Genomic DNA, 25,545 nt, shown 5'->3' with positions numbered 1-25,545 from the left:
ATTGACACTCAGAAACTGGATTTTCCATTTCTGCACAGTAGCTCAGACTCCTGCAAACATCACTGAGCACGCTTTGTTCATAGACTGTATAAAAAAATAGACGTAGCATCTTCAACGAGATCTGTTCTCTCAACTCGATCCAATCGTCCTCGCCTACGGGAGTCGCCATCTTGTCAGACTTTAACTCCACCTCATTTCCTTGGGAGGGAGATACATCCATCTGGCTGAGCTAATTTATTATAAATTTTAACTCCTATAGAATAGAAACTAGCCAGGTCTGTGTCTTGTACCAGGCCTCAAATAGGTTTAACTACCCTGTGAAAACGGGCTGTTTAAAATGGGGGTCAATGAGAAATTGCTCTATTATGAAACTTGCCCCTGGTGGCCACTGGTCGAACTGCAATTTTTGGCACTTCCGCATTTGATCAACCAGGAAGTCTCTGTGGTTGGGGCATGGTATTTATTGTATTTATACATTACAATGACAAATGCCTTTAATGTCATATAAGTCACTTTAACTGCTACATAAAAAAATGGAATTTATCTTACAAAGAAAAGATAATTAGAACATGTTTTGCGTTCATATCTTTGTTGTGATATCTACTTAAAACTGAACAATACAATCCAAAATAATGCACTGAAGGATTTATCTCAAGTCCGCCTGTTGGAACTCCAGCTCGTTGATGATCCCTGGAAGTGCAGCTTTTTGTCCAGCTCTCGGAGCTGCTCCAGAAAACCAGAGTTAGGTGAGATGTTCCTGTTGGCGCTGACACCCTTGATGGCGTCCACCAGTGTCATGTTCTCCTCGATCATCAGGTAGGCCAGGACCAAGGTGGATGAGCGACTGAGACCCATCGCGCAGTGGACGAACACTTTACCTGCCATCAACGGAAAAAACAAACAAACTGAACATCACTTCCTGTGGCTGAGGACAGAGCTCAGCCATCCTCTACAAGCTCCATGTCTATATATTCAACATGCAGTGACTGGATTATTGTGATGAACTTTATTCTAACTGTCTAATGTGTTACTACTCTGTGGATTAAAACCTATGCACATCACAGAGAGGAGTACTTCTAACTCCTGCCTAAAAGTTTTCAACAATGTTGCAACAAATGTTTCTACACACGGTAATCCTTGGTTCCTTATCGGGCCAGAGGATTAGGGCGCATAGGAGCGCGTAATTGAACTGTCTTGGCGTCTGTGTATTTCTGCTAGGGATTACTGTAGGCCCCGCCACACACTGGAGCTCCGATCAGCCAGCATGTGGATGAGGAGGCCTCATCTTATTACTGTCATGTCAGATACCGACTTCACTTTGCATAACAGGCCGGGCAGGCACAGGCCACAAACATAATTGTGTAATTTCCATGTCCAATAAAAGTGTTGCTTACAAATTACCAGGGCAATCCATTTAAAACCAATTTTCCTGGCCAAGGTCTGAGCTTATGAGAAGATTACCGTAGGGGAAAGATATTAGCTTGATATTATGTTTAGTGTTTGATTTGCATTTTAATGACTAATACAACTGGGGGCTGCTGTAATGGGAATTGGCTGACAAATGTTTCTTTACTTTGCCTTGCAAAAAAAAAAAAAAAAAAAAAATGTCTCCCCTAAATTAATGTTTCAAAATGATGAGAAATACCTTGAGACTGGTGAGAGCTCCTCACCTGTGGGAGAGCTCAAAGCGTTCTTGATAAAATTGGCCGCTGGATAAAAGAAGGGACTCAAGTTAAAGGTTTCCATGTCAAATGCTTCCACTCCATAATAAATGATTTTGGTGTCTCGGTAGAAGCTGGGGCCCGTGTTCACGTTAAACTTCCCATCGGCAGCGTTGAGAACATGGGTGATGTGGTGAGCCTGAAGTGTCCTCTTGTCTTTGGCTGCATACCTGAAGCGAAAAGGCATAATTATCCATCAGTGCAGAGAGAAAGAAACAAGTGAAGGAAGGGTTCATCATTTCTAAGCGTACATATGACTGTTGTGAAATTATTGAGAAGTTGTCCTATACATGATTAATAAAACATTTAGGCTGCTAATGCGTTATGCTGTTTAATGCATACATTAGAAGAATGTTTGTGTTGCAAAGCTTTATGAAGTTATAAAACCTTTTGGTTGGTGTCAAATATGAGCTTGCTCATCCAAATAGCATCAACAATAAATGACTGAATTGACTGTAAAAACTAGTAGTTAAAGAGGGCTTTGACATAATGTTGCTATTCAATTTATATCGTACCATATTATTTTTAAATGCATTTTTTGTGTACTTTAAATGCCACAAATTCACTACAGCGATTTCCTTCCATATAGAAGTGCCAAAAGTTGCAGTTCGCCCAGTGTCCACTAGGGGCAGGTTTCATAATAGAGCAATTTCTCTCAAGGGGGTGAATATTTTTGTACCTGGCTAGTTTTTATTTTATTGGAGGTTAAAGTTTATGAAACATTGGGGGCGTGGCCTCTTGAGTGACAGCTAGCTCACCCCCTCACTTCTCCTCAGAGGTATACGTCAGCCAGATGGACGTATCTCCCTCCCCCCAAAGTCACGTCAAATGCCCTTTTTTGGTAAGAGGAAATGAAGCGGCGTCAAAGTCTGACAGGATGGGGACCTGTAGGCAAGTACCAATGGATCAAGCTGATCAGCTGATTTTTTTCCCACTAGGGGGCAGCAGAAACAAGCTGCGGACACAGACATATAACCTTAAGTCAATACGAAAAAACTTGTAACCAAACAGTTTATATAGTTAGCTAATTTCTTCAAGAAGTAACGTTCGCTTGTATTTGATGTCTTGCTGTATGTAAGCCCAATCATCACTTGCTTTTAGCTCTGTTTTGATATCTGGCAAGTATTAAAGTTAAGTTAAAATCAATATGTCATTATTAGCCCAAGAGTTCAGTAACTTTTTCATTGGGTACATTTTGTATATTCCTTATTAGTATGCCTGGTCTCACATGTCCCCGATGTAGATCCTGGGCTGAACCTCATCCAGATGACTGCTGGTCCCTTTCTTTGTCCACATCAGCCTCTGGAGCTCTGAAGCTGGGGGGGTCTCATACCTGCCGTCTGCCCCCTCAGGGCTTGCCAAGCAGCCGAGGCCTCTGGGCATGTTTGAATGCTCCACTTCTGCTTTTTAGACCTGTCACATAGAAGTACTACATATGATATTCTAACAGAGTGTAAGCAGCGGGTTTGTTGAACCAACAGAACTGGCCATTGCTATGAAATTGGGACCACACGAAGAAACTGAGAGGTCATGACATTTTTATTTTTTTCATTATTTCCTTTCTCATCGACAGTTTAAGAAAGGAAATGCAGACACCATTTAAGGTACTATCTGATTCTCTTTGCTTAAAGAGAAAACTCCACTGATGACTTATGATGTGCTTTAACATCAGGTATGCAAACTTGTCGCTTTTAAATATAGACTATAATTATGCCGATAAATGCACTCCACAGCAGATCAAAAGTGCACAGATTTATAAGATGACCTTATGATGCCCTCATTATTGTATCCACAGTTCAGTAGCACTTACATAGGTTTATTTATCTCCAGGGAAACAGAAAAATTGGTATTCAAGACCTATAACAACCAGCTTTTCATTTCCTGTAGGCAAGTCCAACCTACTATATGCATTTACAATCCATACACTGAGCTTGTGAGATACTTAAACTATGCATACTGTATATATTAGCATCCATTTAGGCAGCTGTGTCATTCTGCTCCAGGCTGAAGATGTACAAACGATGTGTATGCATGATTATAGTAAAGAAACCAATGGCAGCTCAGCTTCTATCACGACAAAGGCAGTGCTGCTGTCCATCCCTTGGGTATCCCTTGTGTTCCCCACTCTTGTGTCTTCCATGTTCCTGGTTTGTCTCTGTGTGTTATTTTCATTCCTATCCTGCCTTTAACCTGGACCCAATATTGGCTAATGTTGATTTAGCCTCTGGGGGCTACAGACAATATTTCCGGGCTTCCAGCATAGCTAGCAGGGATTTCCTCTTCTGTCCACCGGTCAGTGTTTGCGGTCCAATTAGCAACTTAAAAATTTGACAATGGAGTTGGAGTTGAGAGACGACACCTCTATAAACAGATATCTGCATATGAAAGTAAATACATTTCAAAAGGCTAATTAAAAGCTAAATTGCCATCAGACGACAGCTGATAGGTTCTCAGATTGCATTTCAACACTTCACCACACAGATTGTTTACCTGCATGCAACCAAAGTCAGCTCAAATGTGATTTTGGACTAAAAAATGGAAACGGAAATGCTTCCGATTCCAAAATCTTGTCCCGGTGCCTACAGATTCTGCAAATAGAAATTAAGCTGGACCCAACCTAGGGCCTACTCACACTGTCCTTCCAGACCGCGACCCGGGCTTTAGGGTACTTGTCCCCCCTCCCTTGCTTGCAATCAGTTCATCAGCTTGCGGTTTCTTTCACTCATCGCCAGGCTCTGTGGTACCTACGCTCAGGCCTCTACTCCAGTAACTAAGTAGATTCTGCTTTTGTACTTTGCTGCATATTCACAGCATGGTATGGCTCTGCACTACTCAACTCACTCTTTGATTGGTTTTCCGTTGGCAAAATGGTACCAACTCTGTTGAGGTTCCAAGCGAACAGAGTCAATATTAGAAGGAGGAGTTCAAACATTGCTGACCACAGATTGGTCGGAGAAAACCGTCACTGGCGTGAAACGGGACATCCTGCATAAACCCGCTTATTTAAAATAACCAAGCAACCTTTTATGCTCGCCACAGATTTGTGGCAGCTAGCAAAACTATGTGCTGTAAAATAGAAGTAGACATCTTGCTGATCCAGCGAATCTTGCGCTGAAGTGATGTCAAGGCAATTTTACACGATGTTGCTATGGCAATCAGAGGAGAATCCTGCCTTACTCTGAGAGGGTACTATCTGCTGTGGCATTCTCAGTTTCCACACCCTTCCTTCCTGACGTTCTCCAACCATTCACTCGCCCTTGGTCAAGTCCTGCTTCAGTAATTCTGGTCTGTGCTCTGTGTTTGGGTTTTGCATTGTTACAGTAAAGAAACCGATGGCAGCTCAGCTTCTTATTTGCACCGATTTGCATTCTGCTGGTGTGTAGAGACATAATGTGGCAGTCGGGGTTTTGAGATTTATTGTCGTGTCCACTGGGATAAGTCATTGAGACCAAATTTGTTTCAGTGACCTTTTGTTAAGCTGCTGTAGCATCTGGAGGTGCACTCAAACAGCATGGCTTTATCCATCTCTGCGTGGTTGCATGTGTGTCCTGCGTATGAAAAAAGCTGCATTGGACGCAGCATATACTCCATGCATATGAGTGTGTGTGAGTCTCGAAGGCGGAGTCAAATTGTGTATTTGCACAACTACAACATGTGCCCAGAGTACCTGGAGGCTCTTCTTTCTCCTCATTGATCTATAAGTACAACCCTTCCCTCCCTCCCACAGTCAGGGCAAAGAACTGATTTCCCTGGTGCACATGTTGAGCTGCAGCGCTGCTTTCATAGCCTCCCCCCTTAGGCTAACCTGTCCTTCCTGCTCTACTTCTGTGTAATTAAAGATGCTATGTATGGGAAAGTGCCCACGGTTAACATGGAGGGCAAATAAAAATGTCTTTTTACCTCCTCCGGGCCTCTTCTTGGTGGTTTTATGAATTACACTTCCCTCTAAAGCGTTTCGGATGCGGTTCGTCTGGATTTGTGAGCAAATTAATAAAAGAAGAAAGTGTGGTAATCCATCAAGCAATGCAGTATCATGACAGTACATCCTCATTTATTAAGGTGCTTTATAAACATGTTTACCTTGCAAGCAAATGTATACAGTACTATAAATCCATACACTGTACATTCAATATTTTTCAACATAGACTTCTATCTACAACATTTTCCCAACAACAGATTGTTAGCAGACACTTGCCTTAGCTGGAAACGTTGCTTTTCAAGGTCTCTCTGTACAAGAGCTACATGCAGGTCGACAGCACAACTGTCTACCCTGCAACCTTTTTTGCTATTTTAACATCCGAATCTCAGCCCAAAATAATTCTGGCATCATCTTCTGCATTCCTTTAAGGTTACCCGAGCTACCAGCACAGGAGGGAGGATAGTACTCTGCTTTTTTCAATGCAAGAGACATAGATCAGTGCTGCTGACACAGTCACTACTGAAGGTTCTTCTCTACTGTGAAATGGGTTTAAATCAACACATGGACAATTGGTCAAGTCATGAGTTTTTCTTTTACTTTACATGTGGATCATTTAGTGAATAAAACAGAAAAACTGATGTACAGATTACACTTAAAACTGCGATACTCAGTATTGGCTAAAGCATAACAATAGTATGATGAAAATAATTACAAAGTTTTAAAAGATGAAAATATACAAACAACAAAATCATCTTTTTTGTCATGTATGGTTCATTCTTTGCAAAATGTCCTCATTTATTGTATATTTTTTATTGTACCCAAATAAAATATCCATAGCTGAAATCCAAATATTAAAACTGAACTTCCAACTTTAGCGATACAAATCCTATAACTCACAGCAGGTAGGGATCCTTGTTGTCAAACTACCTTCATGTGCGTGTCATTCCTAATGTTTCTAAAGATGATTTCATGGACAATCAAAAGATCTGAATCCTTTTGTACCGTGATGATCGTCTCAATTAGTAAATTTCATACTGTGAACACCGATGAGTTGGTCTTAGGATGTTCTAGACTGATGTATCTGTCATCAGAGTTAAAAAAACAAAACAATGATGCTTTGTAAAAACATTTCATTTAAGACATTTGGTCCATTCGGCTGTAATACAAAGTGAGGTGCTGAAGAAAAAAAAAAATCTTACAAGAATGAGAGGTAATTGAAAGACATAAATAACCATAAAATCTCCTATCGTTCACATTCATTGTTCAGTCTTGTGTCTGTCACTTTGCATTGCATGATTGTTTCCGAACTGTCTTTCTGTTAAGACATTATTTGCTTTTAACATCATTGCCTCCAAAAACATAAAAAAACAAGACATAGTCATTAAGAAGACATTAACCATGGTGGCAGGTCCAGGAGAAGGCAATGCTGCTCATTAGAAACTGGACAAACTCAGATTCTAATTAAAAAACAACTTTGCAACTCATTGTTGCATCTTTTTCACTAGTGAGGCAACAAATGTAAAGCTTGGCCTGAGGTTGGTGTTGGAGGAGAGGCCACGTATTGACTGTGTTGTTACTGCCACATCTCTGCGTTGTTAGATTTGGCACAACTTCCTTTCAGTTTGACGCATAGACTAACAAGCCTTTACAGACTTCGACAGCCTCAACTGTACTTGGGCTCAGTTGTGCACTGAGCTGAATGCTACCATCATGCTTCAATGCATATTAACAACTGGATGTTAACCTGCAGTTAGCATCTAACATCTACTGTATAGTACAATGTAAGAATGCAGCATTAGCATTTTAAGTTGCTAATATTTAGTAGGTTATGCCTAAGGGCCTAATGTTTAGTATGTTAGCATGGTAAAGGTCCCACATTGTAAAAAGGGGGTTTACATGTCTTTTTAAATGTATTTATTATAAAGCAGGTGTATAAATACTGTGAAAGTATCAAAACACTCAATTCGCAGAGAAATGCACACAGCCTGTATTCAGAAACTGTGCTTTTAAACGAGCCGTCGGGACTTCTGTACATTTGTGATGTCACAACTATACTGTATAGAAGTAGGTAGAAAGTGCCGCTACAGTGCCGTTACAGTCATTCCCCGGCTGCAATGACGCTGAGAGCGCAGATATGGAAGACCCAAAAAAGAGGACCAAACAGAGCAGATAAAAAACCCAAAATACAAGTATGAACTTGATAATGAGCATACCCATGTATGCACATGTTAAAGGGCCCATATTATGCTCACCTAGCAAGGTAACATGTTAATATTCATGATAACCTAAAGAGGGGAATATAGGCTGGAAAACTGATTAATACGTTAATATGTCAACATTTAACATGCTAATAAAAAGCTGAGGGCTGGGTGTGTGTAGTTAAATGTTATGGGCAGTTTTCCTATTCTTTTTTTCTTGCTGACATGAGATTTTACTGTTATCTACAAGTACAGCTGAGTCTCACAGAAATTGAGTTGAACCAAATTTCATGACAATCCATTTGAAATATTTTAGTCTGGACCATCTCTGTGAAGTGTAAACTTCTCTTGATTACAGGATCTGACATGTTTTCTTTTTTCTTGTTAGCTGAAGATCCAGATCCAACAGCAAAGCCAGGAAGTTCCTGTTGGGGTAAATGGCTCTCTTCTGGGTCACTTTCTGCAGAGCCCGTTTGAGCGGGAGGTGATGGTAGATCATGAGGTACGCTAACACCAAGGTTGATGACCGGCTCATTCCCATGATGCAGTGCACCAGAACTTTCCCTGAAGAGCAGACAAGATGAAGAGAGAGAGGGGGTTGTGAAGGAAGGATTAGTGAGAGGCCTCTGTCTTATTAATATCATACATGACTGCCCGTCTCACACTGTGGCCTTTCTTTTTTTTTCTGCCGTGAGCTAAAAATAGCGCCTACAATTCATCGCCCTTTGTTCATTTAAGGTCCTTTTGCAGGCCGGGCCCGACTGTCGCTTTAATCCCAACTCGTCCTCTGCTTGATAGCTTCTTTGAAAGGAGCCATGGTCACATTATAGACTTATATTCTGCAAGGTAAGACCCTTATTACTACTGCTGTCTGAAAATACACTTACTTTACAAGTTGTGGTGACGGGTGACATTGAAAGGTCGGCGTGATGGGAGAATTTGAGTGGATGGGTTTATTAAGGATTCATGGAGTGAAATAAAACATGTGCAGATATATTTACTCAATTAAAACTCACTGCAGAAATATGACAATTCATTTGAAAAAGAGAAGTGTCTTACCATCAGGAGCCTTCAGAGCTTTGTGAATAAAATCAGCTGCAGACTGGAAGTAAACATCCAGATCAAAGTGTGTCGAGTCATCTGCTGGAATGCCACAATACACAAAGCTGTTGCCATAAAAGCTTTGGTTCCCTATGCTGCCTCGCTTGGAGTGAGCAGCGTTTAATACATGAGTTATACCTAATTTCAGCAAGGCAGTCTTGTTTTGGGCTACTGCCCTAGCAAGACAAAGAGACAGAAAGAGATTCAAGACGTATGTGAACGCTAAGCATCACTGTAAAAAGTTTTTGAACCGGAATGACACAAACATTTGCAGGAATGACGAAAAAGATCAAGACTGTTTACCATTACAACTAACAAGTTCCACACATGCTTGCCACACAAACTCATTCAGTCTGAATTAAGATGCATACTTACACATTCCCTATGTATATGTTTGGCCAGACCTCATCAACTTGTCTGAGATGTAGTTTGCATGAGTCCAAAACCTTTTGCAGATCCTTCACACTTAGATATTCTTTTTTCTTGTCTTTCAAGTTGGACATTTTAACTCCAAATCCCCTGTCTTGGATCGATTACTGGTCCAAATGTTTGGTGTATCAAAGCTGTTCCCGTCAACCTCCGGCTCAGAGTGATCTGTACGAGCAGGTGTTTATCTGCCGTCACTGGACAGTTACCCAATTTAGTGCTTAACCTAGCGTGTAGTCTTACTCGTGCAGAGGGCAGAACAACAAACAGAGCAGCCCGAGCTCTGCTTTTCACACCGCTGTGGGGACTCTAATTTAATAAGCCTCAAATCGAGATGAATCATTCAATAAAGCAGTGATAATTGGATGCAATTATGGACAAAATGTTTAAGTGCATTGCTTATGCCGGATGACAGAAAGTCCACTTTAATGCATCATTTATGGAACTGAAATATTGCAACCGCTTCATGAAGCCAGTTTACTACTCTGACATAAATATCTTGTGAAAGCAAATTGGCTGAAGAGGGGGGAAAAAATAAGCTGTGCCGCTGGCTGCACATGACATCAAACAGCCCTCAAACTGCTGCAAGTGTCAATTTTAACTCTCCTATTATGTTGCAGGTCAATTTCACACATCCCAGCGTTTACATTGAAGAAAAACATAATTAACTTCTCTTTTAAGGCCATGAAATGTAATGAACTCTCTTCATTCAGGGTCATGGATGTGTATGTGAAATGTGGGTGCAATGATCTGTTGTGAAAAGTCAATTGTGATGTTTATTAAATCAGTCAATCAATATCTCGAGTCATTTTAACCTGGAGACAGTTATTGATTGATTACTTAAAGGGATGCTTCTGCTTATTGATGTATCTACTGTACAGTGATGTGCGTGTGTGCGTGTGTGTGTGTGTGTGTGTGTGTGTGTGTGTGTGTGTGTGTGTGTGTGTGTGTGTGTGTGTGTGTGTGTGTGTGTGGTGGGACTAAATCCCACCTGATATGCACATAAATAAAAATCCATACCTGAGATCCAGATACAGATCCAAATACAGGTGGGGCTGTGGATTGTGGGCTTTGGGTTCAGTTAATTAAGTGCACATTTATAAGAAATATTAAATTAAAACTACATACATCTGATTTTCAAGATGCAAGAGACCCTGGGAATCTTAATTTTGTCCCATTTTATGGTCACCTTCCTCACAGCAAAGCCTAAGCGGATTGTCATGTTTCAAAGACCTACTGTACCCTCTCAGAAAATAAATCCTGAGCATAAAATGTTTTTCACCATTTGACTCCGATATCAAGTTTACCACTGGAACCACAAGACAGAGGTTGAAAGGACAGTGATACTAACACCACATGTGTAAAGTATTGCATTTGCAGTTATTGCTCAGTATTTGAGATTACCTTGGCAGTCAAATCCTTGACAATAGCAATTGTGCACAGCATAAGACCATTTGATCATTGCATACGTTACTGGTTTTTCATGGTCTTAAAGGTCCCATATTGAAAAAAGTGAGATTTATATATATATATAGTATCCAAACACTCAGTCCAGTTCAATGTGCTTGAACATTAAAGCATGTAAACATGTTCTAGTAGAAAGCCCAAAATACAAGAATGAACCTGAAATGAGCATAATAAAGAACCTTTGAAATGAACTTAACTTACAATTTGAATGTGTCATAAATCATCTATTGAGTGTTCATGTTGTTTTAAAGGGAATAAACAAGACAGCATGCTGGATGTACAATGTCTTCAACATAAAACAAAGGTTAAATGATTCATTTTTGTCTCATATTCAGTCTTAAAATGGTTTCTGCCTAAGGGGGAGTTGATTACACTGATTTCCTACTATTATAAGGATCAATACCCTGTGAATAGGCAGCATGATTCACATTAAACACAGCACCAGGGTCAATAGATTCAACACCATTCTCAAAATAAACTGATTAAAGTCAAAGTATAGTATCCCCCTCCACTGGCAGATGCTGAATTCTTCATTTATCTCGAGGAAAACATGCGTTTGAGTTTCTGTAATTTAAAAAAATCAATTTGTTTTTGAGGAGCAGAGGATTACTCATGAGGTCTTGCGTAGTTTCATATCCAAAGCACAAAGCTGTTTGAGGAATCCTCTGTTTGGGAAAATCCATCTGTGCTCTTTGACCTTATTGATGGCCGCGAGCAGGGTGAAATGCTCCTTGATCATTAGGTAGGCCAACACGAGGGAGGCTGACCTGCTCACTCCAACTGCACAGTGGACAAAAACATGAGCTGGTGAAGAGGAAGAGAATTCACAATTAGCCTGTAAAGCATGAGTTGACACTAGAATTTTATTCTAGATATGAGTGACCCGTAAAGAGGCCTGGGATGAAACTGAGTGACATTATAGCAACAGGAAGGATATTTACCACCAGACGTGTCAAGTGCACTCTGAATATACTCAGCGGAAGGAAAGAAATAGCGAGAGAGGTCAAAGGACGGTGAGTCATCTGCAGGCACTCCATAATAATCCACAGTGGAGCCATAGAAGTCACGACTCCCCTGAGAGTGCATCCTCCCATGAGCTACATTCACAACATGAGTGATTCCCAGCTTCCACAGACTGTAGCGATCATTGGCCACTGACCTGTGGACAAAGGAAACAGGATAACACGTTAGAAAGAAACAATCTAGGGTTACTTTTATGTTATGGGCTGTCAAGAGCAATGCAAAAGATTTACATGTCACCAATGAAGAGGTTCGGCCAAACTTCATCCACGTGATTACCGAACCTTTTTCCTCCATACAAAACCTTCACCAAGTCTTTCACAGATGGAGTGGCAGGGGAACGGTCATTTCTTTCCAGTGGATTGTTCATAATTGATTACATGGATCTTCATCGTTACCTACATAACAACATGCAGCTCTGAATCTACCCATTTGTAGGATTTCTTCTCCTAAAATATATTTGCAAACTGTTGAGGCTTTCCTACAACCATGTTGGTACTGACAAGGACAGATGTCCCCGGTCTAAAATTAAATCAGTGACCTATAATTAAAATGTTGGTCAACCTCACACCTCTGTATCTTTAATATATACATGCTGACTGTGATATTTACCACTGTGTGTACAGGATGGCTGGGTAAATACTGTATACAGATATTATTATCAATATTATTATTATTATTATTGACAGTGTGACTTGCTGCTGCACATGGAGGAATTGTGGGTCTCTGTAAAGCATAAATAAGTCAGAGTGGGGTCTACAGAGGTGATTCTAGAGTCTGTTGGGGCCCTGGGCAAAAATCCACAGGGGCTCCTTGAACCAGCATTCATCACCATTATGTTATAAATAATCTGGCACCAACACAAAAAAAAATGTGCAAAAAAGTCCGTTATTTTAAATACAAAAATATAATCATTAACAAACGTGTAATACAATGATATTAATATGAAGAACAATATAAATCGGACAGGAAAAAAACAGAACAATAAAAACTTGAGTGGAGTCCGGTAGGGCCACCTTAGGGGGGGTCAAGTCTCCTACTGTCATTGCAAACTTTGCACATTGTCACTGCTGTAGTTTGAAGTGTGTTAATACCATGGGGGACCCCCTAGCCCAAGCAGTTGCCTGCCCTTGTCTCTGGTGGTCTACACCTTCTCTGTATGTAAAGTGTCTTGAGATAACTGTTGTAATGATTTGGCACTATAAATAAAATTAATTTGAATTGAAATGTATTGCATACAAACGTCATTTCTAAATAACAATAATAAACCCTTCAGAATCAAATTTTTTTTTTCAGCAGCCTCTTTTTCACCACTAGGTAACACTGTTGCTCAGCTTGAGCCAAGCCCCCGTGTAGCTGACTTTATTTTATTTTTTACGTGCGCAGCTGCTCTGGACATTACCGCCCTGTGTTGTCAACAGTAATGGTAACCAACGCGAAGCAGCCAGGGCGAAATGATTCCCATCAAACCCCCTGTTTTTGCAACAAAAGCTAATACGGCTTCTTCAGATTCTTGTGAGATGCCATTTAGCTAGCAAGCTGAATAAATACGTTTCCGTGTCGTCTTCTGTCACATCTCAGTCCGGGTGAGTGAGCGTAAAGCGACACGCATTGATCAAGCTTAGCTAATGGCTTGCTACGCTAACGTTAGCTTGAGCTGAATTAGCCTACTTGGGAGAGGAGTTGGGATAAAAGAGGGGACGCTTTCGCTCGATTTCACGTCTGCCTCATGCATGTTTGTGGTTACAAACATCGTCACCCACCATGCTGGGGCTAGTTATCTTACAAGAGATTGATAGAAGTTAGTAGAATTAGCCTCTGGCCGCACCTTATTCATAGCCAGTGATGTTGCTCTAGTGCAGGTGGGTGGTTTTTATTATCTGCTCTGTCTTCAATATAGTACCATAGTGTCATCCTACCATGTACTCCCTCTGACACTGAGGTTAAGCCTAAATGAGGATTATTCAATTTAGTGTGTACTGTATATGTTGCCGGCTAATTAATAATATTGGCAATAAATGGGGATAATAACCAACAAGTCAGTATCCACAAAAGTATGGATGCCAATTCCGCCAGTGTGATGAAAAAAGGTCCTTTAAATCATTATTATGAGTTAGCATGTCAGGATAATGAGAAAGTATTTGTGTTGCACATCTGCATATTATTACAGTGATTTGGATCTGTATATATTACTATTGTAAATTTGATATTTTATATATATATATATAGTTATATCCTGTGTATATATACGGTTTTATATTTCTATTTTTACAATTATATGTTATTGGTATAATAGTGTTGGTGAATATGTTGTTATAGCTGGAGTTTGAAATGAAAACAATTATTGGGATTATTCAAATATTTCTGATTCTGATTATTCATAAAATAAGGACTTAGTACCTCAAAATAATGAAAACCTATCTCAAAATAAGGACTTAGTATCTCAAAATAATGAAAAAAGATCTCAAAATAATGAAAACTTATCTCAAAATAAGGACTTAGTATCTCAAAATAATGAGAAAGTATCTCAAAATAATGAAAACTTATCTCAAATAAGGACTTAGTATCTCAAAATAATGAAAACTTATCTCAAAATAATGACTTAGTGTCTCAAAATAATGTGAAAGTATCTCAAAATAAGGACTTAGTATCTCAAAATAATGTGAAAGTATCTCAAAATAAGGACTTAGTATCTCAAAATAATGTGAAAGTATCTCAAAATAAGGACTTAGTATCTCAAAATAATGACAACATCTCAAAATAATGACTTAGTATCTCAAAAATAGTTTGAAGGTATTATAGAAGTCCTTATTTTGAGTTGCTCATCCTAATTGACTTGCAGGATCCCTTTTCTCCATCACACTGGCAGAGATGGGCTTCCATACAAAAGTCTTAAAACTCACTGTATGGCTTGGTGAATACATCCGCTCCTTCACCTACATTTTTAGGGTGTGTGTGCAAACATCTTAGCAAATACTGCCAGTGTTTGCCTCATATATTGCACAACCTGTGAATTCCCAGATTGCCTCTGTATCTCAGCAACTGTCTAAACTTATTTAGCACTTTTTTATATTAAAGTGAAGTGAAGCTATTTTCTGTCTATGTGGCAGTGTTGCATGGTTTGTTTGGAATTAATATTGCTGATTCAGTGGAACTAAAGTGCCTATTAGTGCTCACTTCTGCTTGAGATTCCTTTGTTTGTTGTTGAGGAAGTCAATATTGACAGTAAGGGAGAGTTCAGCTGTTTGAGTTGAAATTCGAATGTTATTTTCTCCAGCCTTCAGAGTGAGGAGGCAATGATCCAACTGAGTGTCCGTCGCTGGACGCCCAAACACGTCGCCAAGTGGCTGAGGGAAGAGGGCTTCTGTGATTATGTGGACCTGCTGTGCTACAAGCACCGACTGGATGGCACCAGTCTGCTCGCCCTCAGCGAGTATGACCTCCGCTCACCGCCTCTGGAGCTCAAGGTGCTCGGGGACATTAAGCGGCTGATGGTGTCCATCCGCAAACTACAGAAACAAAACATTGACGTGTTGGAGGAGCTGGGTCTTCCCTTTGATGGTCACTCTCCTACAGGCTCCGGAGGCAGTTTGGACTGGCTGTGTAATGGAGACCAAAACAGAGACTGTGACAGCACTGATACAGCACCAGTGGGAGAGGAGTACCACCAGTACACCAATGGGAAGTACAAGCAGCAGACGAGGCGGCTGGATCCAGAGTACTGGAAGACAGTGCTAAGCTCCATTTATGTGGTGTTTGTGTTTGGGTTCACGTCCTTTGTCATGGTCATAGTGCATGAGAGGGTGCCTGACATGCGTACATACCCTCCACTACCAGATATTTTCTTAGACAGGTGAGTGTGTGACAACTGTGATACTCTTTAAACTTTATTTTTTTGAACTGGGACAGTGGGTAGCCACAGAAAAACAACAAAAACAGTTGTCGGCTGTGAAATACCATACATATACATTTATCATCTGTTAGAATATCACACCAGATGGTGGACATAATAATTGCCCTACTTCCTTGTAGCATGTTTCTATTATTGTCTTCTCCAATTCCTGGTGGAATAGCTTTGGTTCAAAGAGACCTTTGAGTGCTTAAGTGACCTATTTCGTAGTGTGACCCGTTGTTTCCGACCAGCTTTGAGCTTTTTTTATGGAATATCTTTATTGGGAGAGCTGATTTCAGGGACATGTTTGATGTGGTAAAACATATAGAAGGAAGTTACAGCTTTTGTGTCAAATTGGGGATATTACGGTCCATATTTTGCTATTTAAAATCTGTCATTAAACTTATGAATGTAGAAATTAGAACCTGTTCAAATATCTAAGCTTTAACTTCAGTGTTTGAAGCCAAAAGATGTAAAAAGTTTCTTTCTTGGGCTGAGTTGAATGGAAATTTCACTTAATAAGGACATCATATATATATATATATTGATTAATCTTGATCAATAGTTCCATCTATATAATATAATCAATAAATAAATTGAATAATTAATTGCTTGTTTTGTACAAAACTAAAGGAACATTCAGTAATATAAAACAGATCTTACATTTTTTCTTTTAAAAGGCCAGAGAATGTTTAATTCACAAATGACTTAAAGGATTAAAAGATCGTTGCCAGTTCACTTTTTTTGGAATGAACTTTCCATTTCAGCACTAATATCTCTTTTTCCCCCTCTTTTCAACAGTGTGCCTAGAATACCCTGGGCCTTCGCGATGGCTGAAGCATGTGGAGTGATCCTCTGTAATATCTGGTTGTTGGTTCTGCTGCTCCATAAACACAGGTAGAGTCCTGATAGTCCTTCGCATCAGTACAGTGTTGCCACCGCAGAGATTGTTGCTTATTGGTACCTACGGTGTGTCCCTTAAATCAGTGCCATGGAAGTTAACTGTGTCTCACAACTTGTAGGTCCATCCTTTTGCGGCGCATGTGCAGCCTCATGGGGACGGTGTTCATGCTGCGCTGTATCACCATGTTTGTCACCTCCCTGTCTGTACCAGGACAGCATCTGCAATGCTCAGGAAAGGTAACACATAATGAACTTTTCCGAGCATCTTAAAAGTGACATCTCTGCCTCTTTGAAAGATCACAGTGCATCACTTCTTCTTTCTATCTCTAGATGTATGGTGACATGTGGGCCAAACTGCAGCGAGCTATGGCCATCTGGAGCGGTTTTGGGATGACGCTGACAGGAGTGCATACATGTGGTGACTACATGTTCAGCGGCCACACTGTGGTCATTACCTTGCTCAACTTCTTTGTCACAGAGTGTGAGTAGCTTTTAAGTCTGAGCTCATTTTTGTAATTTTGTGTTACATTCATAGGGGAAACGAAACCATACTTGAGAAGCCCTTTCAACTTTTTATGTTAAGATTGTCGAAATGGCCGTTGAGTAACTGATATTAACTTATAATAACTGAACTTGAGTCTTAAAAAGACCAAAGTGAAGCCTATGGGTGTTTTCAGGAAAAAATGTTGTGTGATATTAAGTGCAGAAATATTTGTTCCCGTTACAACACATCCTGAGGCTGAGAGGATCCTTAAGTCCTGATCATCAGTTCAGTCTAGAACTCAACACACTTTGCCCACTTCAAAGAACTTATGGTGACGTGGGCTGACGAAGGCTGACAAAGGCTGACAAAGGCTGACAAAGGCTGACGAAGGCTGACGAAGGCTGACGTGGGCTGACATGGTGTTGCCTCATGTCACCTGTGTCCCACGCAAAAAATGGGAATAGAACTACAGATACTACAGCCAAAGGAAAACTAGCATGTACATTTTGCGACTGCGTGAGAGAAAATAACCTCCAGCAGGCTTTCTGCTCAGCCGAAGCACATATCAAAAGACAATTCCTATCAAATATTAAATCTGCTAGTAATTGGGTTTGGCATTTAACACCTAAAAGAAATAATTCTGTTATTTTTCAGCTTGAACATTTTAATTGAAGGTCAGGATGAAGGTCATGACATTCTGCGCAATGTGAAGTTTTGATAACATCTTTAAACAAACAACGATCAAAGTGTATCTAAAATTCTAATATCCTGATAATTAAAAGATGTGATATTTAATAATTGAGTGTTTGTGTGTGACAGGATTTGAAATTCAAGCCCCTTTTCACTTAAACTTGAGATAATATCTTTTTTCTGTGTTGAGACTTAAAAACAGTTCCCTGAAATGTCACAATAATTGCCTGATTTTGTCCAAATGAATTCCTGAAAATCATGAGAAAGTGTGAGCCATTATTAAAAGCTGAGGGTTAATGAGAGGGTTAAAGCACTAAATCATGAGGAAAACACATGTCGAGGAAGAAACAATGTAACCATAATTGGCAACATCGTCCCTTTGTTGCCGTCCAGTGTCCTTCATTGGTATTACAACAGAAATAAAAACTAGCTTTCCCCAGTCTGACCTGGACAGAAAAAGTCTGTCACTTAAGGATATCATCGATTTCTGGAAGCGTAGTTTTTAAAAAAATCTAATTTGTTGAATGTATCTTCAACTGTTCTTTCTTTTTATTTCACAAACAGATACTCCTCGAAGCTGGAACTTCATTCACACATTGTCCTGGGTGTTGAATCTGTTTGGCATCTTCTTCATCTTGGCTGCGCATGAACACTACTCCATCGACGTGTTCATAGCGTTCTACATCACTACCAGACTCTTCCTGTACTATCACACTCTAGCCAACACCCGGGCCTACCAGCAGAGTCGACGAGCTCGCATCTGGTTCCCCATGTTCTCCTTCTTTGAGTGCAATGTCAACGGGCCCGTTCCCAACGAGTACTGCTGGCCCTTCTCTAGACCTGCTGGGATGAGGAGGCTAATTGGATAATGAACAGCAGCAGCGGTACTGTCGGACAATCCTTAGCCTGTGCTGTTTAGTCTGCTTTGTCAAGTTGCCAACTGAGGTGGTGTGTGATATCTTCATCAACAAAGACTACTGTTGTGATCCTGTTAGCACCGAGGCCTGATGGGATACGCAGAGCCATACCTTCTTATATTCCGGGATTTATCTTCAAACGTGTTTCCCCTGTCACCATTTTTTAGGCGGATTAAACAAAATCCACAAAACCAGACAGAATTTCTTAAAACCCCCATCAACACTGGAAAAGTGAACACAGTGGAGATGTGTCTCATTTATTGGTTGCTTGTTTCTCCTCTAAAGGGATATCATGTCATGTAGCAGGAACTGCATTTTCAGTACCTACTAACTTAAAGACTTACTCGTAAATGTGTTAGAGTATTTGGACCACATCAAAGAATTCTCAGGCAGCAGTGTCCCTAATCCTTCACAGCAGTTAGTCATTTTCGGTGCAATTAAAATTCCTGATAATTTCAAGGTTTTGATCTGGGTTTGGTCTTACCTCCCACCTTGTAATTTATCAAAACATAACTCTATGGACCACTGTTGAAGCAATATATAAAGATCTACATTATTCTGCTTTTTTTCCTGTATCGCAAAGTGGTGTTCATCATGTTGAGAAACAGATGCTCCATCTGTTTGAAAGTATTTTTCATTCTTTGAAATAATTACATGTTGACTATGTTATTTAATGTTGACAGAGTAATTCATGTCTCATTGGAGGATTCAGTAGTATGATAATGTCATTATCAGCCAAAGCAAGGATTTATTTCCAGCTGTCTTAAATATAATTCCAGTTGCCAATTACCTTGAGTGTTATGATTGGTTTCTCTGTGTAGAAATGTTCCAAATTTTTCTTGTTTACTGTTAGATAGTTGTATAGTGTTTTTTTTTTTAATCATCACACAGTGTAAATGATGATAATCATTATTAATCTGTAGTACTAGTGCTTAAAAGGATCCTTAAATTTGTATGTACTTGTTTGTATTAATTTATTTCATTTTGTAACAGTCAATAGGTATTTTTATATTTCATAAACGATGTTACAGCAACAGGCACATGAAGAAATATGTTTACAGTTGCTCTTAACTTTGTATTTATTTGAAACACAATGTGCTTTTTGAGTGTAAAGTGGATTTCAGAGTGGCCTCTACATTTCATTGAGTGAAATCTGCCACTGTAGTAAGAGAGATGTTGTAATTGATGTGGTCATTTCAGCATGCTGGAAACATGGTTGTTCTAAATGGAGTTGAAAGTCTCGGCGCATCCTTTCATCGAGGAATGACGCTGCTGTGTTCACATGCCCATGCAAAGCCACATTAGTTGTTTCATGTCTCGTTCAGTCATTTCCATCATTAAAGAGCTGATATCAAAGACCAGTTTATTTTCTTGTGCCCCGCTGCACAACCTCATAATGATCTACTAGCCTTTGGCAGGAGAAATAAAAGAAATACAAGCCTTGAATGGTGAGAAGAAGACACGTATAAAGTACTTGAAACTAAAGCTTGTTTAAGGAATGACAAATATTGTTAGCTTCTGGGCTGTACTGTAATTGTTGTAAATGTTCAGGTTGGATTTTGAATTTTTCTGATTTCAGTAGACTGAAAATTAAAACAATTTGTCATCTTTTTTTCCTTTGGTATATAGAAAAATAATTTGTATTAAATCACTTTATAAGGCAAAAGATTGAAAGACTTTTTTTAAATGATTTCCAAACACTGAGATGGATTTAGATGTATTATTACATAATCTGTGGACTGACTTGAGGCAAGTTTGGGAGTAACAGACTGACGAAATAAGAAAAACTGTGAAGTTTGAATTAAAACTGTAGCATATAATGTGTTACATATTACATATTTGACATTAATGTTGTATATTTTCATATTTCCCTGACATTGTCGTATTTTTGTTGTCATTAGTCATTGTAAAAGCTCAATAAAACGTTACATTAGCGTATTGGTTACCATGGTGATTTAGAGGTCTTCCACATGCCGGTGTGTTAATTGCATACATTTGGCAAGCAACATATCGACTCTTGCAAATTACAGGAATTACCTTTTACTGTTTCCGAACCTTACAATTAACACTTAATTAACTGACCGAGAATTATAAAACCATCACTTCTTTCCGATTTCAGACAGGCACAAAATAAACAGCTATATTTGGGGTCCTGCGGCGCCGAGGTCAGGAGGGTGTTTGTTGCGGCGGTGTCTTTCCTCCATATCGTCCTACACCGGGTCCTTGCCGCTGTTTCTGCTGCTTTTTTTTCTATTTCACAAGTTGACAGCAACATATTCGAAAACAGTAATACTCGGTAAGTAATAGGCCGTAACAGTATTTAGGTTGCTTGAGTTGTATTTTGTTTGAATGTCGGTTATCAAACGTCCCATTTGCTAGCTATAAAAAACGCCCCCTACCACCCTCGTGTGTTCAAACTCCTTCAACATACTGTAGCAGGCACCAATGACAGTGTAATATTGTAATATTTCTTATAGTTAACAACTGAATAGTGAAAAAACAGGAAGTAGCAATCACCGACAGCGTATGCCTCTAACTCACAGATATGAGTGCATCCCAAATGTGTCTAATAATGGTATCCATGCTGAATTATACTGGTAACGTTAATAGTTAAAAACGATATAGTAATGCAAATTGCGTGTTGTCAGGTATTCTGTCACATCTGCAGCCCTGAGGCTATCGTGATCTTCAGTTACTGTAAGACAGTTACAAGACTCTGGTGTAACCTTGACAATGAGGAGACGTGACGACAGAATCTGAGAGTAATGGAGACCGTATGAGTCAAGTGGTGCAGGTGTCTGGCAATACAACTGTTTTAAGGCCAGTTAAAGCACTTTATGATAAAATAAGTAATGTTCGAGTTTAAATAGTATTTAAACCAGACATCTTCAACAGGGGGTCCTGGGAGTTACTGCAGGGGGTCCGCCAAATTGTTTGATAATCTTTCCAATGTCTGTTTTTTTTCTTCAAAAATATGGCTTAAAATATACATTATCATGAATGCAACGTATTATTAACAAAGAAAAAACACACAACCTCGATGATAGGCTTACTGGCTTATAGGCAAGGTAGCCGCTAAGGTAGCCACTAAGGTAGCTATGCATAGATACAATTTAGCTGAAGGATTCAATGTTCCAAATACATGTTTAACATTAACATGTTATGTATAAATGTTAATAAGGATCTTTATAATATCAGAGTATTGTATGCACCATAACAAAGCTGTGTGTACAGGGTTTAGGGCACATTAGCTGTTAGGTCCAGTTTAATATGCAACTCAATTTAATAGAGTATTTGTAGTAGGTGGTCTCTGCTTCATCTCTCTTTCAGCTAAGGGGTCCTTGGCCTAAAACACATTGAAGATCCCTGAATTAAACAAAAGCAAAGAAGTCAAAGCTGTCACTAATATCTTGATATGGTAAATTCTGTTTTAAAGTAGTCTTTTCCACAGTGCAATACAATTCTAATGGGGGAATAGTCTCCTTATTTTTATATTTTGTTGTTACTCAAAACCCAGTTTTAAGTAAACTGAGTAAAGACCGCCCCAAATCAAAATCAAGTTTTTGTAACAATGGCACTCTGAATTCTGGATTCAGACAGCCAGGGTTTCATACATCACATACTTGAAACCAATCCCGTCATCTTGTGGCTGGGGCATTCCATAGCGTAACTGAACGTTTAAGACGACACATTTTTAGGAGCGAGACGGCACAACTCAGAGTCATTTCATGCGTCATGTGATTCACCCCTGCCCAGTCTCTTTAGGGGATATAGAGGGCATGCCCTGGTCAATCGTAGCTATAGACCTGGTTGTTTTTAAATCCATTGTCCATTATAGTCCCTTTTCACCATTTACACTTTCTGAAATGTCCTTTTTGTGACAGGCATAATGGCAGTTCCTCCAACATATGCGGACCTTGGAAAATCAGCCAAGGACATCTTCAACAAGGGATATGGTAAGTGTAAGCAACATAACAGTTTTATAAGTGTGTATTCATTGACCGTCAAAGGACAGGGTGTTTTGAAATGCATTAACAAGTCCAGTAAGTACTTCCTCATTGTCATTGTCCTTGCAGGTTTTGGGTTGGTGAAGCTTGATGTGAAGACAAAGTCTTCAAGTGGAGTGGTGAGTTTAGCAGTTACTTTAAAGATAATAGCAGTGCATTTAAGGTATTATCAGCTGATCTTTGGTTATCACAAATATAATGTTATCAACATATGTCGACCGATAAGTATCAGTAAAGTTTAGTAAATTAAATGCCATGTGTTTGGGGTCATTCAGAAACATAGTTTCTCTATCAAAGAGTGCTGACAAGTCCTGTTTAGTACATATCTTGGTCACAATTCTTTAATAACCCAGTTTAAGGACCATTGTCAAAATGTTTTATGTTTAAAAATAAATATATATACGTTTTTATTTTTTAAATGTCAGTATTAGTCCATGACTTTATGTCTCAGCTGTAGTGGAGAAACTCGTCTAACCTGTTGTATTGTTTCAAGGTAGGACTCATTACCTCTTTTATTCCCTTTTAGGAGTTTAAAACATCAGGCTCATCCAACGTTGACACCAGCAAAGTCACAGGAACCCTGGAAACCAAGTACAAGTGGGCTGAGTATGGGCTGACGTTCACAGAAAAGTGGACTACAGAAAACACACTTGGAACTGAAATTTGTGTTGAAGATCAGGTAAATTGAAAACTCTGCTATGCTGCTGATCATTCCAATAATGCAGCTGCTCTAAATGAAGTGTGACTGATGGAGTAATCTTCTTTAGATCACCAAAGGGCTGAAACTTACTTTTGACACTACGTTTTCACCAAATACTGGGTAAGTTAAGATCATCGTAAAATCACAACAAGCAGTCATTGTATAAAGAACACCCTTCCAACTTCTGTACTTTCCATTTTCTGTTTCAATTTCACAGAAAGAAGAGTGGCAAGGTCAAGACAGCTTACAAAAGGGAATACCTTAATGTGGGCGCTGATGTAGATTTAGATTTCGCTGGTCCTACGATCCATGGAGCAGCAGTGGCTGGCTATGAGGGTTGGCTGGCTGGCTACCAGATGACATTTGATTCAGCCAAATCAAAGATGACCCAGAGTAATTTTGCAGTTGGCTACAAGACCGGAGACTTCCAACTCCACACCAATGTGTACGTTTTCATCAAATATTGTAAACAAGCGAGATGAGTAACTGTAGAGTGGCACAAATGCTTTCCAAAGAACTCTCTGATCTTTGTGGTATTTCTGCCAGGTGAAACTGTTTGAAGGATACTGACATTCAAGTGATCATTTTTTAATCTATTTCTTTCCCCTCAGAAATGATGGTTCAGAGTTTGGTGGATCCATTTACCAGAAGGTGAACGACAAACTGGAGACTGCTGTTAATCTTGCCTGGACAGCAGGCAGCAACGGCACTCGCTTTGGAATTGCTGCCAAATACCAGTTAGACTCCAGTGCCTCCATATCAGTAAGTGTCTTTTCTTTTTTTAACATACGTTATGTTTCTCACCATGTTTGTCAGCAGGGTGTGTCAAAAAAAAGTGTTATCAGTTGTGTAAAATTTAGTCAGGCCATGAGTCTCGGAACAATGTGCAAGAGCAAATAAAACATGAGCTCACAGATTCCTCTGGGTCCAAGGCTAGGCAGTACTGTATGTATACGCTGAATGTTATTTTAATTATTTAACTGTTCTTTCTCCAGGCAAAGGTGAATAATGCCAGCCTGGTAGGAATTGGATATACCCAGACTCTCCGGCCTGGTAAGAATGATCCCTCGTGTGATATCCAATTGAAAACACAATAGATCTCTTTTTAAGTAATAAAACAAATAATCTAATTTTGTATTTCAGGTATGAAACTAATCCTCTCGGCACTGGTGGATGGGAAGAACATCAATGCTGGTGGTCACAAACTCGGTCTGGGCTTGGAGCTGGAGGCGTAAGGATCTGCTCTGCCATTTCATAAGAAGAGAAATATCAGCTGAATCTGATTCTGAGTGTTCCTGAGTGCTCAGCACAGATATTTTAAAGAGATGAAGCCAAAACAAAGAAGTTCTCTAGCACTGTTAAAATGGAAACCTATCCACCAGCCTCCTTTTATTGTGGTTACAAGAACTAGTCATATTTCAATCACATGTATTTATCATTTATTCCTATTGCCAATGTATCCTCAATAGTGATAGGAGAGAAAAAACCCTCCTCTGGGTGCACCATGTCCAGGAACAACCTCGTTTTGCTGAAGCGTGATCTTGTAGAATGTAAACCTGAGCTGTTAATTTGCACAGTAGAATATATCTTTATTTAAGCTCTTTCTCCTTTTGTTTTATTTGCACATTTTATTTGTATTTCAGTAGTAACCTGTTGGAAGGTTTACTCCCAACAAATTATGCTTATCAAGATCAAAGTCTAGTGGCTGGTCTTCACTTATCTTTCTAAAGGCTTAATTGTGCTGCGTGATGAATTTGAGACCTCCGCTACCTTAAATACCTGCTTTTAAGTTGCAAGACAATATTAAATGGATTTTCTTTTTCTCAGTGTGACCTGAGTGGAAGAATATCTGAGTGAATCATCCACGTTTCTTCCCATTTCTGTGGACTGTGACACTAATCAGGAAGCAGTTTGTGTGTTGGCGTGTGTCTAACCTTTGCAATAAAGTCCTGAAATCAACCTTCATGCTCTCCTGTAATTTGATAACAGTGCCTAATTAGACAGCTTGGTATGAAATCAGTGTGGTTAAATAATGATGCGCTACAAAAACAAATGGCATGTACAGTTTGTTTTTTAATGACTTTTCGATTTCATTCAAAG

The 25,545-nt window shown here is 39.5% G+C and overlaps 5 protein-coding genes across 8 annotated transcripts; 2 read left to right on the top strand and 3 right to left on the bottom strand.

The window, feature by feature from the left end:
- Window positions 1-456: 456 nt before the first annotated feature.
- Window positions 457-6,061, bottom strand: LOC310960959 (dual specificity phosphatase 29-like). Its single transcript, XM_083932852.1, has 4 exons — window positions 5,622-6,061; window positions 2,950-3,134; window positions 1,671-1,891; window positions 457-878 (listed from the first exon to the last, which is right to left on the bottom strand). The coding sequence occupies exons 2-4, from the start codon at window positions 3,102-3,104 to the stop codon at window positions 652-654; spliced, it is 603 nt and encodes a 200-aa protein (XP_083788978.1). The 5' UTR covers window positions 3,105-3,134; window positions 5,622-6,061; the 3' UTR covers window positions 457-651.
- Window positions 6,062-6,213: 152 nt separating this feature from the next.
- LOC310960961 (dual specificity protein phosphatase 13A-like) lies at window positions 6,214-9,528 on the bottom strand. 2 transcript variants are annotated; one of them, XM_083932857.1, is made up of 4 exons: window positions 9,315-9,528; window positions 9,078-9,115; window positions 8,898-8,981; window positions 6,214-8,402 (listed from the first exon to the last, which is right to left on the bottom strand). In XM_083932857.1, the coding sequence occupies exons 1-4, from the start codon at window positions 9,440-9,442 to the stop codon at window positions 8,191-8,193; spliced, it is 462 nt and encodes a 153-aa protein (XP_083788983.1). In that variant the 5' UTR covers window positions 9,443-9,528; the 3' UTR covers window positions 6,214-8,190. The 2 variants fall into 2 exon arrangements, with proteins under 2 accessions (XP_083788983.1, XP_083788982.1); XM_083932856.1 differs by having other exon boundaries at window positions 8,898-9,115.
- A 1,539-nt stretch (window positions 9,529-11,067) lies between these two features.
- On the bottom strand, window positions 11,068-12,329 carry LOC310960637 (dual specificity protein phosphatase 13A-like). 2 transcript variants are annotated; one of them, XM_083932389.1, is made up of 3 exons: window positions 12,086-12,329; window positions 11,774-11,991; window positions 11,068-11,636 (listed from the first exon to the last, which is right to left on the bottom strand). In XM_083932389.1, the coding sequence occupies exons 1-3, from the start codon at window positions 12,220-12,222 to the stop codon at window positions 11,443-11,445; spliced, it is 549 nt and encodes a 182-aa protein (XP_083788515.1). In that variant the 5' UTR covers window positions 12,223-12,329; the 3' UTR covers window positions 11,068-11,442. The 2 variants fall into 2 exon arrangements, with proteins under 2 accessions (XP_083788515.1, XP_083788516.1); XM_083932390.1 differs by having other exon boundaries at window positions 11,068-11,612.
- Window positions 12,330-13,292: 963 nt separating this feature from the next.
- samd8 (sterile alpha motif domain containing 8) lies at window positions 13,293-20,386 on the top strand. 2 transcript variants are annotated; one of them, XM_083932521.1, is made up of 6 exons: window positions 13,293-13,438; window positions 15,130-15,705; window positions 16,546-16,641; window positions 16,767-16,884; window positions 16,978-17,128; window positions 18,386-20,386. In XM_083932521.1, the coding sequence occupies exons 2-6, from the start codon at window positions 15,149-15,151 to the stop codon at window positions 18,688-18,690; spliced, it is 1,227 nt and encodes a 408-aa protein (XP_083788647.1). In that variant the 5' UTR covers window positions 13,293-13,438; window positions 15,130-15,148; the 3' UTR covers window positions 18,691-20,386. The 2 variants fall into 2 exon arrangements, with proteins under 2 accessions (XP_083788647.1, XP_083788648.1); XM_083932522.1 differs by lacking the exon at window positions 13,293-13,438 and adding an exon at window positions 13,654-13,714.
- Window positions 20,387-20,909: 523 nt separating this feature from the next.
- LOC310960740 (non-selective voltage-gated ion channel VDAC2-like) lies at window positions 20,910-25,408 on the top strand. The gene is made up of 9 exons (XM_083932523.1): window positions 20,910-21,034; window positions 22,623-22,694; window positions 22,815-22,864; window positions 23,272-23,424; window positions 23,513-23,565; window positions 23,663-23,890; window positions 24,057-24,207; window positions 24,441-24,498; window positions 24,589-25,408. Exons 2-9 carry the CDS (start codon window positions 22,628-22,630, stop codon window positions 24,678-24,680), a joined length of 852 nt encoding a protein of 283 aa, XP_083788649.1. The 5' UTR covers window positions 20,910-21,034; window positions 22,623-22,627; the 3' UTR covers window positions 24,681-25,408.
- The last annotated feature ends 137 nt before the right edge of the window (window positions 25,409-25,545 follow it).

Source organism: Echiichthys vipera (genome assembly GCF_963691815.1).
Source record: "Echiichthys vipera genome assembly, chromosome: 18".
NCBI classification, from domain to species: Eukaryota; Metazoa; Chordata; class Actinopteri; order Perciformes; family Trachinidae; genus Echiichthys; species Echiichthys vipera.
The sequence above is the reverse complement of the archived record's forward strand: the minus strand, read 5'-3'. Positions and strand labels throughout refer to the sequence as shown.